Genomic DNA, 15169 nt, shown 5'->3' with positions numbered 1-15169 from the left:
TAAGTGAATATTAAACAAACGATTAGCTGAGTCTCAAATTTGACAAGACCATCCTATTTTAAGAATTAATACCATATCCTTACCAGTCTAAAGCCAATATTTTTGGTATTACAAATCTTGATTTAGCACATATACATACTTTCGAATAAGAGAATCTCCACATAATGTTATTGCCATCAACCTACATTCAAAATTAACATCAATCATATAGTTTTAATAATGAGAGTCAATAAATAAATATTATATATATATATATATATATATATTATATGAACGAACATATTATTATTATCATGAATTATAAAATATTAATTCAATGAAAGAAATATTCTATTTAGATGTCATACAAATACGATATACTCGGTTCATGAGGTTTGAGTCCCGTAAAGCTAAAAATAATGATTATACAAGTAAATATTTCTTGATATCTTCTATTCTAATTAAGCCCACATTTCACGATCGGCAAAGGCGGGCCGTCGAATTTCTCATCGCCCGCCATCCCCCAAATCCGATCCATCTTCCGAATCACGAGGAACTCGTGGAGCGGTACCGCCCGATGACTCGTATTCTCCCGCCCCCGCTTCCATCGCCGCCGCCTCTCTTTTCCCGTTTGCCCGTTCGCTAATTGAAGATTAGTCGGGATGTGGTGGGACCCATCAGCAGCGTCCGAATCCCCGTCCGTGTATGAGAGTGGGTTTCCGACGAGGCAAGCGACAAAGACTTGGAGCAGTGCTACCTACGTGGTGTGGGCTCCACATTTTCACCAATCTCCCGATGGGTTTGTGCTACGAACCGACACCTAGAAAGATACCAAGCGACAAACCCATGTTGTCAATTCGGTGGAAGATGGTTGGTTGACTCGTGTGGGTCCCTCCCTATATGGGTCTTGTTCATTGGTGACGGTAAAGTTGTACCATGAGGGCCCAAAAATCTAGTATACAGACCTACATGCATACGGAGACACGATACGAGTATAAAGACACATACCACGGCGGAGACGTTAACCTAAAGCGCCTTTTTTCCCTCCCCTCTCCTCCGCTCCCTTCCCTCCCTCTTTCTACCGCGACAAAACCCCCAAAGCTTCGACTTTTTCTCCCTGGTTCGCGTCCTCTATCTCGCCGTCGCCCTCATCTCCTCTGTCGCGGCTCCATTGCGATTCTCCTTATGGAAACGCCGGGCTACGAGGGCGGAATCGGGGGGAAAATCCGGCGGCGGCCGCTCCGGAGGGCCGCCGCGACGCCATACGATCGACCCCCCACCCCCGCCCGCGGTCTCGTGGTGCGGCCTTCGGAGCCCGGGTGGCTGTCGAAGCTCGTCGATCCCGCGTCTCGGCTCATCACCAGCAGCGCGTCCAAGCTCTTCTCCTGTGTGTTACGCAAGCGTCTCCCCGCGCCGTCGGTCGACGGAGCTCTAGGTTTTGCTAATCTTGCTTCTTTTTTCTTGGATTTTGGGTTTCTCTGCTATTCTTGTTCGTGTTGTGCTTGGATGGTCGCCTAGGGTTTTGGTTGTACTTCGTGTTCTTTGTTTGGATGTCATAAAGTTGGGAAGCTATAATTTTTTCCATTAACTAGGATCAGGCATGGCATGTGATCCTGTGAATATGCAATGCCTGCATTGATGCTTGCAGGTCGTCAGGGCTTTTCTTTGCTTTTCTTTAATATTATGGTTTTGTTCAACTAATTTTTTTTTTCTCCTTACATGATTTATTTGTTTTTTTTATAAATCTAGTAATATGCTGTAGCGTATTTTTTATTGGTAATTTGCATGTGACTGATGTATATGCTATTTGAAAATGCATTTTGTTAGTTGATATTCCGTTTGTTTTTGTGTAACTAAATGCATGGTTGATGTTAGTGACTTTTGAATATGTATGCAAATATTGTTGGTTGTCCTGTTTTAAAATTGGACTTTTTTTTTTCATGGCAAATTTTCTCGGTGTTTTCTTTGATACCTTTTTTGTGCTATAGTTTACTTCTTTACCTTGTCCACAAAGTTCATGACACTACTACCGGGTGGTGTTCTGCTTCTGATTTCTGATTTTGTTGCCCAGAAATATGTTTTCTTCTTTTAACAGTAGAAGGAGCTTTTAAAAGTCACGTAGGTCTTGTAACTGATATTTTGACATGTTAGATTAAAGTGATTGTGTGATGCTCCTTTACAACTTTTAATTTGCAGTGTTATAATGCATTTACATGTTCTTTTTGTTAACTTTTCTAATAAGCACTTTGTGGATTTAAACTTTTAGCAAGCATCTCGTGCTGCAAAATTAAGTCAAGTAATCGTACCACTTTAAGCATCCCAAATGGTAGTGTTTAAAACATTTCCTATACCTATTTATGATTTGTCATGTTCATGACAAAAACTTACTGTTTTGTGCAAGTGTAAAGTGCAGGGTTCTAGGTTTATTGCCAACTGTTCTATTGATTTACTTCATTTATTGGCTAGCTATTACATCATTCATCTGAACAAATGCATCGATCAAAATCTAGTTTAGCTGCAGCTGTTCAGGTTTTAAACTGCAATAATAAGCAAAGTCCAAAATGCTAACCTCAGTCATTACAGGGTACATATCATGACATGCGACTGTAACATGCTTTATGGTTCTTGTGCTGGCACATGCATGAATTGTAATAACATGTAAGGGTCTTGCAGCACTGATGCCATATGCCAGTCCAGTATTCGCTGCAGTATGGCAATGCTTTAATCCTTGATAAAAAAGTTCACCATTTTTTTGATATGATTGGAGCTCTACCCATTGAGATCCAATTCTTTGTTTTGATTTTGATGAAGATGGGAATTTTCAGTTTGTTTTAATAACTCTTAATAGTACAAATCAAGGATTGAAATTTCATATCGTATTGGAATTTCGAGATTTGCTTGGTACGATACTATATACCGAGCGGTATATTTTGGTATACCGTTCGGTATATATATATATATATATATATATATATATATATATATATATATATATAAAAGAGAGGTAAATCGCTCGGTATACCTCTCTTCGCCTCGGCGACGACGCCTTTCTTCTCGGGTGACGTCGTAGAAAAAAAAAAAACAAATTTGGCGATGTTGCAGAAAAAAAGAAAAAATTGCGACATTGCCTTAGGCGATGTATTAGGAAAAAAAAATTTCACTAAGGCGTTGCCTCTCTTCGCCTTGAGACGTCGATACTCTTATCCTCACTTGTGGATGAGAAGTCGTCGCAAACGAGGAGTGGTGCTGATCTCATGATCTTTTTTTTTTTTTTCTTATTTCTTTCCTCCCCTTTTGCCTCTTATTTCACCTTCTCCCTCTTTCTTTTCCCTCGGTCACCGTCGACGATAACGGCCTCAATCGACGGTATTGCTCAGTTGCGGGTGGTCCGTGTACTGGTTTGCTGACGGACCAATACATACCGCTCGGTACGAGTGGTATCATTTGGTATTGCAAAACTTGGTACAAATATGGCCGCTTGTTGTCTTTTTATGGGTTAATTGCTTGTATAGTGTAATTCTTCTTGTTATGGTTGTTATGGATTAATTGCTTGTTATATTTATAAAAAAGTTTGATATTCGATGTACTAGTTATCAATTTTATTCCGAACACAATGTTTCTTATTTTAGACTACTGTTGATCGCTTTTCTTGGTTACCCATACTCCTATTAGGGTTAATATCTTTATCATGTTCAAGCCTTTACATACTACTTGTAGTGATTCATCACTTGCTGAATAACTTATATTTGATATTTTTTTTATTTGGACGATTGTATTTTATGTTAGTGCTTAAGTGTTTTACTATTCTATAACTTGTATTTTTTTTAACTTGTAGATGTTTGTAGAATAAACCTATGAACTAAACAACCATAGAAACGTGAATATGTGCAGGTGAAGAAGGCTTTCAATCTGGACAAGAAGGTGCTGAAGCAGCTTTTGTTGTAAGTAGCAGTAAAATATCATTCTTGATAGATATCTACTTTTTAGGTTACAAGGTTCTTATGATGTAATCACTATTATACTATTGCTTTTATGTCTACATAAAAAATTGCTTTTACTTTGGACATCAAGGGCTAACATTTTTTTAGTAGCATCTACTTTTTTTTATTTCTGGACATGGATAATTGCTTGATATTTTCATGTTTATGCTTTATTCTTATAATGCAACTTATGGATCTTGCAAAAGTAAATTTGCTACTATCATTGAAACTTTTAAATTTTCTTATTTGATAATGATATGATCATGTATTACTCTCTGCAAAACTCATACAGTTATTGTTGCATGATTGATTGATATGATTGTTTTGGGGAGAAACTCTTTGCCAAACATACCATTTATTGAGTTCACATCAAAATGTTCCAGTAACATTTCCAGTGAACTTCTTGGATGCCACAACCACATGGCTATCTTTAATATAAGTCTCCTAGTCCACTAGAACCATGTTGTGTAGTTATCTTCTTTCTAAAATATCAGGGGGCTAGATTCTTATACAATTTCTTGATTATGTATTCTAAATTTCAATAGAGAGAATTGGGCATCTTTTGGTTTTTGACGTTTCTTTGGAGTCCTTTTTTAGCATTCTTATGCTAATTGTATATATGTATAAAAATATCACAACAATCATTAAAAGGTATTATTCTCCTTCGCTTCTAGATTCCTGAATTCCACTTTATGCCTGCTTTTGTTATTGTAGCTCTAAATCAATGTTTATTTTGGAAAAGATATGGAACCACATAGAATAAGTTCTATGATAGAATGTTCTTACGGAATAACATGTTTAGGTTTTGTATCATGAGGCAACTACGAATCTAGGTGCTTCTCTGGTCTTCTCCTATGCATTTGTTATTTGAATGTCTACATTGCTCTTAATGTCGTAGTTGTGCAGTTGAACTGTTATTTGAATGTATTTTAGGATTAGGTCTTGCATTAGGGAGTCACACACGTTCTCTCTGTTGGGAAATCTTGGGCGACATCACATGCGTAACGAAAGAACAGAAAAACAAAATCCCAGAATTTTCGTAGAAAAGAAGGTTTCATCGTCGTGCAAAAGTTGATGCGTAAAAACTCGCGAAATCAAAAAATTACGTGTAAGAGAATTACCTAGGGAGATCGTATATCCCTGAAAATCTGCATATCTGTAGGAGAGGATGAAGGAGGTCAACTGTCCTCTCTAGCAGTGATTCACACGGCAGGGGCTGCGAAGATGCTCATCATATCGTTGCTCAAAACTCTTCTTTGCGTGCACCACGTAATTAAGAAGGGGGTGCCCTTTCTTATTGTCCACACGCCTCAAATAGGAGCTGTAGTACAAAGAGGAGAGGGAGAGAAGAATAAGATGAGTCAGTCAAAAAGAACCTCTAGCCTATGGGTTTTTGGTTCCCTCCTATTTATAGATGTCCCATTGTCAATTTAACCTTAATGGTCCTGCCATATTGGGTATTGGATCTTTATCCAATTACTTAAGCCTCTTCGATTAGTAGGGCTTATTGGATATCTAATAAGATAGGGGTTACAGTGAATATCTTATATTCGAACATTTACTCGTCGCAGTGCCTACCATATGTGTGACCATCTAGGCCTAATATCGAGCTTACCATGAGTCATACATATCAGAACTCCTTCTGTTTCAGTGAATTATTATCTCCATAATAATTCACTCGACTTATCGACTACGGATGTACTAGATCATTACGCTATAATCCCTAGACGATATAGGGGAATCTAATTATTTGGACCTATCTATCCTCAGTTATCATGTACTTATAATTCCTCATCAATTTAATATCCTAAAGGTCGTATATCGGATATGGTGCTGTTAGGCTCATATAATTTCTACACGAGTCTCGCTCTAATCAGATTTTCCTAGAGAACTCTTTCTCTCAATCCGAATGACCCTGGCCAAGTATTTGTCTGAGCAAGAACATATGAGATAATCCTCTCATGACACCGAGAGCGGATGATCTTCTATCGACACTCAATAGTCCTCGTAAGGTTGGTTACCACTCCCGATTGGTTGTTCTAGATCTGGAATCTCTAAGCCTGTTCGGTATCAAAGAGTGGAGTACTCATACAGAATATCCTTGGTGTCTCAAGTCTAAGGATCAGATACACTACTGGGATGACGAAATCACTGTCTGGCAATAAGGCATTATCAACTATTCAACATTTTGTGAGCAGATTAATCAATGAATGCATTCTCCAATAAGCACTTGCACTGTATCCCTAGTATCCCTACACGAGTAGTTATGAGACTAGCTACATCTATCATATGAATGGGTATACAGCACACCAATCTGTCTGGTTATCTCGATGTCCTTATCAAGCAATCTATGATCAGATTATTTAGGATCTGTGTTTAAAGGCAAATCGGTCTAATTATCGTGATCTTATCACGATCCGATTCTCCTTGCACTGATCCATGGACATCACAATATATTCATGCAACAGACAATATAAAGTGATAAAATATCAAATAATAATAATAAGCAAAAATACTGCGTGTCAAGTCACACATATCATCACTCACGTGATTGACTTGTAGGGTACCTATGACTAGCACTCTCGTCCTCACTACTAAAAGTCACATGAATCCTTTCTGCTTCACATCTTTACTAGTATTGTTGGTAATGATAATGGCTAACGAATGGTGGTAGCAGATGGTTGTGAAGGAAGAGGGGGTAACTGTTTGCTAACTTTTTATTTTTCCTTGTTTGGGTTTGATGGTTATTAGCACAATTCCAGGCCAGCAGGCAGACAGCACTATAGAGTCTGTGCACGCACTGGTGCATGCTTGTGCATGTGGCGAGTGTTTATGCATGTGTGGCGAATGCATGTGTATGTGAATTTCTTCACTTCAAGTTCTTGATCCGTTTTATGTGATACATCGCAATGGGTAGACATGAAGAGTTGGAGATGTCTGGGTAGATACAAAGAGTTGAAGATGTCCTAATAAATAAGATTCCCTTATCGCTAGCTGTGTTATCAACTTAACATTTATTAAAAAGGTAGATCACTATACATGAGTTCAGGGTCTGTATGTACATGCAAAATACACGTGCTATTTTGACATGAATTAAGTCTTTGTTGTGTTCAGCCAGATTGTTTGTATTCCTATGATACTGTTGAATAAAGTATTTACTTTCCCCCATATAAATCTAGGTTCTGCTGTTCTCCCAAAAGATGCTGGTAAACCTGAGTCTCGTGGACTCATATTAATATTGCAAGAGACTCGACACTGCATCTAATACATTGCTCTAATGTTTCTAATGTTTTTAAGAACAACTATGTTTTGATACTTCGCAAACCACTATATGGACGACTAATAACATATTTGAAGTTGTTCTTTTGTTGATAATTTTTTTACTCTTTCTTGTTTGTGTTCCATATCTTTATATATATTACTTGGTGACATATCTTTATCGATTACCTTCTACACCATAGACAATTGCATCTTATTTTATGTTGTTTTGGTTTGCTATGCAGGAACTATCAGCTGAATTGCAGGAAAATAAAGCTGACTGTGAAAATAATGCAACAAATAATTCTGACAGCAATAAAGTTATGGAGTTCGAACAACTTATAAAGCAGAAGACTTTCACAAGGAAAGTATTTTTTTTCTGATGCTGCTCATATACTTAAAATATGATTTTTGTACCATTGGTTGTGCATCAAAGTACCCATAATTGGTAGGTATTAGGGTCTCCATGGGTGCCTGGCTTCTAAATCGTGTTTTATCTTTCTCATGCTTAGAAGTATGTGATCATACATTTTGTTGATGCAACAATTATTGATAAAAAAAATGTCCACAACAATCATTTGATTGTTGTGGATGATTTTTTTTAGATCGTTTCAATTCATATTTTGATTAGAATAAATAATCTGAAGAATCTGGCCTTCTGGAGATTGCAGGGTCAAGGAACTTGAGCTCTCTATGATCCTTCTCTCATTAATCTTTGCCTTCTTAATTTAATGGCATGGTTACTTCATTTTTGTTTCCTATGACCAGGCATACATGCCAAATTATTTCTGTTTCATCTACTTGATCAGCTACTGAAGTTTATTTCTTTGTGAAAATTGAGCCATTTCTGTTTTTATGTTGTTGTCCATATCAAAAATCTGTTTTTCTTCGTTTGGCTTATCTAATTATAGAAGAAGCAGGCTTGGAGTTCAAGAATCTGAACAAAAGCATTTTTACCTTTTGTTTTAGCTTCCTTCATCTAAAGCAATTTTTTTAGATTGTTTTGCCAATCACTTAATTATAATACTAACAATCTCTAATTTTGACAGGGATCAGTTTGAGCATTTGACAGGGATACTGCATTCAAGAACTCTTGATTCAGATTTGCCAAAACCTGACAAGAAATTAGTTGAAATGACTGTTCCCCTACCTGCAAAAGATATAGAAAGCTCCAGACCACACGAGGATATCACAACTCCTGCAAATGTTCAAGCTGTATGAAAACCTAATACTTTTCAGCACATCATTTTCAGTCTCTGTCAAATGCAATTGGAATGTGACATTACTCCATCATCATTATTTTTCTTATTATTCCCCTGTATTTATAGCTTAGGGTAAATGTCATTGTAGTTTTAGAATTTATGCCTATGCCCCTCAAATAATCTATAGATGCTCATGTTCTTGTTTGTCCTTGCTGTAATTTTTTAATGTTGCCCATCAGATTTAACCTGACAGTACCTCTTATATGTTATCCTGTTTTCCTCGTAAGTTGTGACATTGGTTAACATTTTACAGATCGACGATCAAACTGCTTCACCAGTGGAACTTGCAAAAGCATATATGGGTTCTAAATTTCCAAGTGTATCCCCTTCATCTCTAAGGTGGCATAGAAGACATATCTTCCAAGAGCATAAAACAGTGCCATGTAACTCAACCTATGCAACAAAGCCATTTGATCTGAAAGGTCCACGATCTGTTGTTCGATTTTCTGGATCTGCTGAGATTCCTGATAGTGTGACACCAACATCTCATGATATATCAGCAATGTATGGAATGTCCTGTTCTCCCTATTATAAGGTTAGTGATGTTGTTTATGATGTGGCTGGAAATAGTGGCTAGATCTATCTTTATGTATGAAAAAGATTTTTCATACCTTTTTAGGGTTGTTGGTCTTTTTTCAATAATGTATTTTTGCTATCATTTAGGGCGAGGGATCTTCCAAAAAAGGCAATGCTGGATTATTACCTTTCCAGACGCCAGAAACCACTAGGCAATTAGGGGGCAGACAGGTGGCTTATTGATCTTATTCTAGTAGCACCATTTTATTATGTTGTTATGGTGTGTATTCCTGTGTTATTTGTTTCAAGGATTTGCATGGTTACTTATTCTTCTATTCTGGGAATTTGGAGATGGTTTTTTTGTATGTAGTCAACTTGATTACAATACCAGTTGGATTCCTTCCTGTCCGATCAGTCCTGGTGATTTGGATATATTTTTAAGTTGAGCAAGGAGCCATGAAGAGTATGTTTAAAGTTTTGCAAGTACAAATTGTGCTTTTTAGGTCTTTCAAGTTCTCATTACAAAGCCTGATTGGCTGATATGACACCGTTTGGGTTAGTTAGGAATGACCCATGGTCTGTCATCTTCTAAGACATTTTTGCTCCATTGCCAATTTGTGTATCATCTATTACATCTGAACGATCCAACTTAGTAGTGCACCTAGGTGTTTATTGATTAATTTCAGGAGTTACTTTGATAAATCAACAAAACCCAATGTTGCATAGGTTTATTAATTAATTTCAGGAGTTACTTTGATAAATCAACAAAACCCAATGTTTAGTAGTGCACCTAGGTGTTTATTAATTAATTTCAGGTGTCTATTACATCTGACCAGTTACTTTGATAAATCAAAAAAACCTAATGTGACCGCTTTTTGCCGTTATCCCAAAACATTTTGTAAATATCATATTTTTTAATTTAAGTTTCTGAAATGATCGGTAGTTAATTTGTAAAGCTGAGAGCGATCTTACCGCATTCGGTTACCTTCTGTTAAGCATAAAGAATAGCAACCATCAAAGGAACAAATAACACTAATAGTGTAACTAAATTTTACCTGTAAAACTTTCCTATTGCTAATGTACCACTAATGTGCAGGCTTCATATTAGGTTGATCTCCCTTGCTTATTTTAGAGTAATTTTACTCCAGAAAGGCATTCCACCTTGTTCCTATTTTTCTTCATTGCGAATGAGTAAAGGAACTATTTCTTTACTTCCTTTAAGAGCCATTTGTCTGATCATTGAAACCATCTTGTTCTTGATACAGGCGCTCAAACGGAGAAGTTCAGTATTAGACGATGATTTTGGATCTTATGGGTCTATACGCAGAATTCGTCAGAAGGTAGCCACAATGACTCCTTCGAAAAAAGTTAGGCATCTGTTTCTTTCTGGAAATCGTTGTCTTGTTCCCTCGACTCCATTCAAGAAGGATGTTCAAGATGATTCATCACTGAATCAAGAGCCTAATTGCTTGGATCAACAGCAAGGAGGCAACAGAATATCTGACAGTGCTGTTGCTTCTGTTTTACCTCAGTCAAAACAAATTGAGAACAAAATATTCCAACAGCTAGATAAGCTAGTGCCTTTATCAAAGGAAAAATCACCTAAAATAAAGGATTATCCCCTGGATGGATCACCTGCTAATAAGCATGCATTCTCAAAAGGTCAGTCTCTTGGGAACTTGAAGGACATATTCTCCAACTAGTATAAAATTATTCAAAAAAATAATTTGGTTTGCCTCATGCCAGGCATCAGTAATTCTTCATTTTATAAACAAGAGACAGTTAATGTCCTTGGGGAGAATGGACCCTCAACTTCTATTTCAGGAGTCAAATCGGTACCTGAGGCTGATACCATGCAGAAGCCAGCTATTAAGATGAGCGCACCAGAGGTATGAACTTGCTTCTTTTACAATGAACTGAATTTTTTATGCTAACTAGAAAATTCTGATTTATGCTTCACGTACCACTATTTCCATTGCCAACTAATCTGGCTTATCCTTTTTGAGTACATTGAAGAGTTTACATTTGCTGTTTTTTTAAGGATACACAAGTGAATAATATGGATGCATTGATGGATGATCCTTCCTGTCAATTGAAGAATGGAGATGAGCTGAAGAAGTCACCAGAGAAACCTGTCAGATCTTCAGTAATAAGAACAGAGGAGTTTCCTCCAAGGACATCTGCAAGCATACCTTCATCTTCTTCTGACTTTTCCAAGGCAGCTGACGTGAAGCCTTTGAATGATATTGTTGTCAATAATGGCAAGGGTTTCACTTTTCCTTTTGCGTCTGCCCCCAGTATATCTCAACCACCTTCAACACCTACAATTGCAACCCCGTTGGCTGAGAAGACAGTGGCACAAAAAGGAGAAAGTGTTTTCCCCTTGTTTTCCTTTGGCTCCGAGGACTCTAATAGATTGGAGTTTTCATCAGCCACAACCATGGGCAGTTCTAATGCCACTTCTGGCCTAAAACACAGCACAAGGTTAGGTCTAGAGTATATATATTGTCTGTCCTTTTTCATCATTGCAGTAATTATATCCATTCAAAGTTTGACCCTTTTTTCAATTTCTCGAAAGATTATTTTCTTGTTTAACTATATCCATACAATTTGGAGAATTGTGTATAACTATTTCAGAAACCTTTTGTTAGCATAGTTTAATCTAAGCATTCTCATTTCATTCTTCAGTATGGACAAAGGACTCAGAATGATGGGCAAAGGGCCTAATGGTAGACCTCTCTAGACCATAGTTGGTGATACATCTATTGAATTCATGTAAAGCCCACAAAGTCCTTAGAGGGCAGTCGAGGACTCACAAAGAGAAGATAGTGTGAATATTGATCACCGATAAAGCTTGCATGTAGTAGGGACTAGGGAGTATTGTACATATGAGGGAGCAAACTACTAACACGTATATTTAATATGAGGAAACCAATTAAGTGAGGTTGGTGTAATCTTTGTTGTGATTAAGATGAATAAAAACTCTGGGTTTCTGAGTGATCTTTTAGTGTCGATTTATATTTGAAAATCTGATGAGAATTTGTAGCATTTTGCAGCAATGTGGACATGAATATGCCTAGTGACACTGCCAATTGCTGAAATATGAAGATACCTGATAAATTCTCTTACAGGATTTTATCCATCTATAGCTAGCATGTGTAGTTTGATTATTTTAAGTGTAATTATGTCTTCTATGTTATATTTACTTGAAACAGAATGAGCTTTCATGCTTCTCTTTCTGGTTTTAGCTATCTGTGCAAAGTATTTTAATAAATAATTTGCAGTATCAAAATATGGTTGCAAACACCCTGTTTATTGTTGTTTGTGCATGTGCATTACATCTGTAACCTTTTGCCTATGAACCCTTTTTTGGTTATATAATATCTTCTGCAAGAACCCTGTGATACAAATGCATTTTTACACATCCATCAAAAGGGTATCTGCAAGAGAAAGAAGTTTTACGTAGACGTAGAGTCTGTAAGCATGCATGCAAGAAAACCCTAGTTGAGTATTAAATTACTTATTTAGTATTCAAATATGTATTACATAATCAAGAATGATTCAACTTCTAGATTACGTGTCCTAATTGCTGATGAAGTCTTTGTCCTAATCAAGAATGATGCAACATATAAAATAATCTTAGATTGTCTCTTTTGCTGATGAAGTCTTTGTTATATAATTTGGAATTTTCTGTAAATAAACATTTTAGCCTTGAGACCACATTCTAGCGCTGCCTATTTATTTGACCTTATGTATTCTTGGAATGTTAATGATTTCCATATTATTATTCTGCAGCAATGCCACAACATCAGCACTGAAGGGTTCAAAATCAGGTAGAGTTGAAGGCCAGATAACAGGAAATTTGTCCAGATCAGTTGGGCTTGTTGATTCCTCGGATAAATCAACAATGAACAATTCTATTGTATTTTCTTTTGGCAATTCCTGCAATGAAAGCTTTCCTAATGGTTCACTAAGTTCATCTTCTACATCTGCTTCAGTCATGACACTTCCTGGAAGGACTGCTGGCTTGATTTTCTCTACCACTGCTTCTGCCTTGGCCAGTTCCAGCAGTTCATCTTCTTCATCTGTGGCACAGATTTTTTCCACTGTTCCCTCACTTCTGTTTGGGTCTACATCTTCAATGGTTTCTACCACATCAGTGCCTCAATCATTAGCTGAATCTAATGCAACAAATTTGGAAGGATCACCATTGAGCATAAATTGTGCCTCTCCAGGTGCAACTGCAAATTTTAAATTTGGAGGCAACTCTTCCACCATACTGACAGCAGATTACCAGTTCTCAAGAGCTGACAGCAACCCTGTTTTGGCAGCATCAACTGTTCCGAGTATTAGCAGTACTGTTTCTGCTGCATCAACTCTGTTTTCAGGTTCCAACAGCAACCAGTCTGCTGTTGCACCAACATCTACATTTTCAGGTGCAAGCAACAGCAACCAGTCTGCTGTTGTGCCAACATCAACATTATCAAGTGCAAGCAACAGCAGCCAGTCTGCTGTTGCTCCAACATCGACATTTTCAGGTGCAAGCAACAGCAATTGCAATCTTAGTTTAACACAGTCGAATAGTTTGGTCTCATCAGTTGTGGACAACGGTACCACGATGTCTGGTAGTGTTACTGGATTTATTGGCATCCAAGCAACTCAAGCTAAAAGTGGAACCTCACCTTTTTCCAAGAGTTCAGGAAGTCAGTTTGGGTCCTGTTCATCTCCCACATTTGGGATGAATGTTTCTTCGTCCTTTAGTCCAAGCGGCTCACATTTTGGGGAAGCAACTACAAGTTCCAAGCCATTCAGTTCGAGTTCTATGTTTTCTTTTTCAGGAGGTGCTGGTTTTTCCAGCCTTGGTGCTTCCTCTTCCTTTGCACCGGCTGCAAGCTCCAGCATATTTGGTTCTACTTTTCAACCATCAACAACGCCTGCCTTTGATACTGTTGGTTCATCTCCATTTTCAGGACTTGCATTTGGAGCTCCAACCTCTGGCAGTTCACCTTTTGTGTTTGGTTCATCATCACCACCAGTATTCTCTTTCGGTTCTGCTGGTGCTAATAGTTCATCGATCTCTTCTGCACGTACTGCATTTGGCTCGCAAAACTCAGCTGTTGGTTTCAGCCCTGGAACTCCTGGAAATGATCAGATGAACATTAAGGATAGCATGGCCGAAGACCCCAACCAGTCAGCAGTTGGTACCATTCCACCATTTGGTCAACCAGACACTTCATCCTCTTTACCAGTATTTGGTGCTCCAGCGACTCAGTCTGCTTCGTCAGTGTTTCAGTTTGGTGGCCAACAGAATTCCTCTCTTCCTCCAGGGCCTTCCCCATTTCAAGCAGCTGGCAGTCATGAGTTTCCTCAAGGAGGAAGCTTTTCTTTGGGTACTGGTGGTGGCGACAAGTCTGGCCGCAGAATAGTGAGGGTTAAACGAGATAGATCACGAAAAAAATAGCTTATATGTCCTACAACAGTGTTCTAATTGCTTGTGGAGAAAATCGAAGTCGCATGCTGCTGCCTGGGCAATTCTTGTTTGCTTTATGTGCAGGTTTCTGGAGGCAAGAATCAAGGCTTTAACAATTGCTGGATTTTATATCAAAGTTTGCCTTTGCATTCTAAGCCATCGGTCAATTTCTCAGTTTTGGTCTACTTGTAGTGATTGATGAATGTAGGGATGTGCTTCTCCTCTCTTCCGTGTGTACTTTTAACTGTTGTAACATAGAACTCGTGTGCTTCATTTTGTATGACTGGTGCAGTCAAATGTGTTCCTTGATGTCTTCATCGATGCTGGAGAAGAATTTCTACCTCGAGAGTGAGCAAAAAAGATTTAGACAAGCAAGAATTTGGATAATTTATGAGCCCATGCTAGGTTCTTATTATTTAGAATATTTTTTCTAATGTGAAGATAATGTATAAAATGGTTCTATTACCTTTCTCTTTTTGATGATGCGATTGCTCGTGTGGAGAAAATGTACAAATGGTGGGCATGTTTATGATGATATGAATAGACTTGCCATATGCTGGTGTCAAACTATGACATCAAAACTGAGCCTCAATTCCCATGTAAAAACATGTTTGAGAGAGAAATTTGTGGGTTTATAGGTTACTATTAATTATTCTATTTGTTTTCTTGTCGTATAATCCTGATTGTTGCAATCCATTTGGGCG

The 15169-nt window shown here is 37.7% G+C and overlaps 1 protein-coding gene across 1 annotated transcript; it reads left to right on the top strand.

Moving 5' to 3' along the window:
* Nucleotides 1-1005: 1005 nt before the first annotated feature.
* On the top strand, nt 1006-14945 carry LOC135616511 (nuclear pore complex protein NUP1-like). Its single transcript, XM_065115777.1, has 10 exons — nt 1006-1414; nt 3871-3920; nt 7463-7582; nt 8268-8432; nt 8733-9014; nt 9143-9226; nt 10261-10657; nt 10742-10884; nt 11037-11479; nt 12791-14945. The coding sequence occupies exons 1-10, from the start codon at nt 1165-1167 to the stop codon at nt 14454-14456; spliced, it is 3600 nt and encodes a 1199-aa protein (XP_064971849.1). The 5' UTR covers nt 1006-1164; the 3' UTR covers nt 14457-14945.
* Nucleotides 14946-15169: the final 224 nt, after the last annotated feature.

Source organism: Musa acuminata, chromosome BXJ2-7, assembly GCF_036884655.1.
Source record: "Musa acuminata AAA Group cultivar baxijiao chromosome BXJ2-7, Cavendish_Baxijiao_AAA, whole genome shotgun sequence".
Classification (NCBI taxonomy): Eukaryota; Viridiplantae; Streptophyta; class Magnoliopsida; order Zingiberales; family Musaceae; genus Musa; species Musa acuminata.
This window is presented reverse-complemented; position numbering and strand designations above follow the sequence as displayed.

Excerpts from the sequence above, each read along its gene's own strand:
- LOC135616511 (XM_065115777.1), top strand. The coding sequence starts at position 1,165 with ATGGAAACGCCGGGCTACGAGGGCGGAATCGGGGGGAAAATCCGGCGG. Across the intron at positions 3,921-7,462 it reads GTGCTGAAGCAGCTTTTGTT|GAACTATCAGCTGAATTGCA; the intron begins GTAAGTAGCAGT and ends TTTGCTATGCAG. Across the intron at positions 10,658-10,741 it reads TAAGCATGCATTCTCAAAAG|GCATCAGTAATTCTTCATTT; the intron begins GTCAGTCTCTTG and ends GCCTCATGCCAG.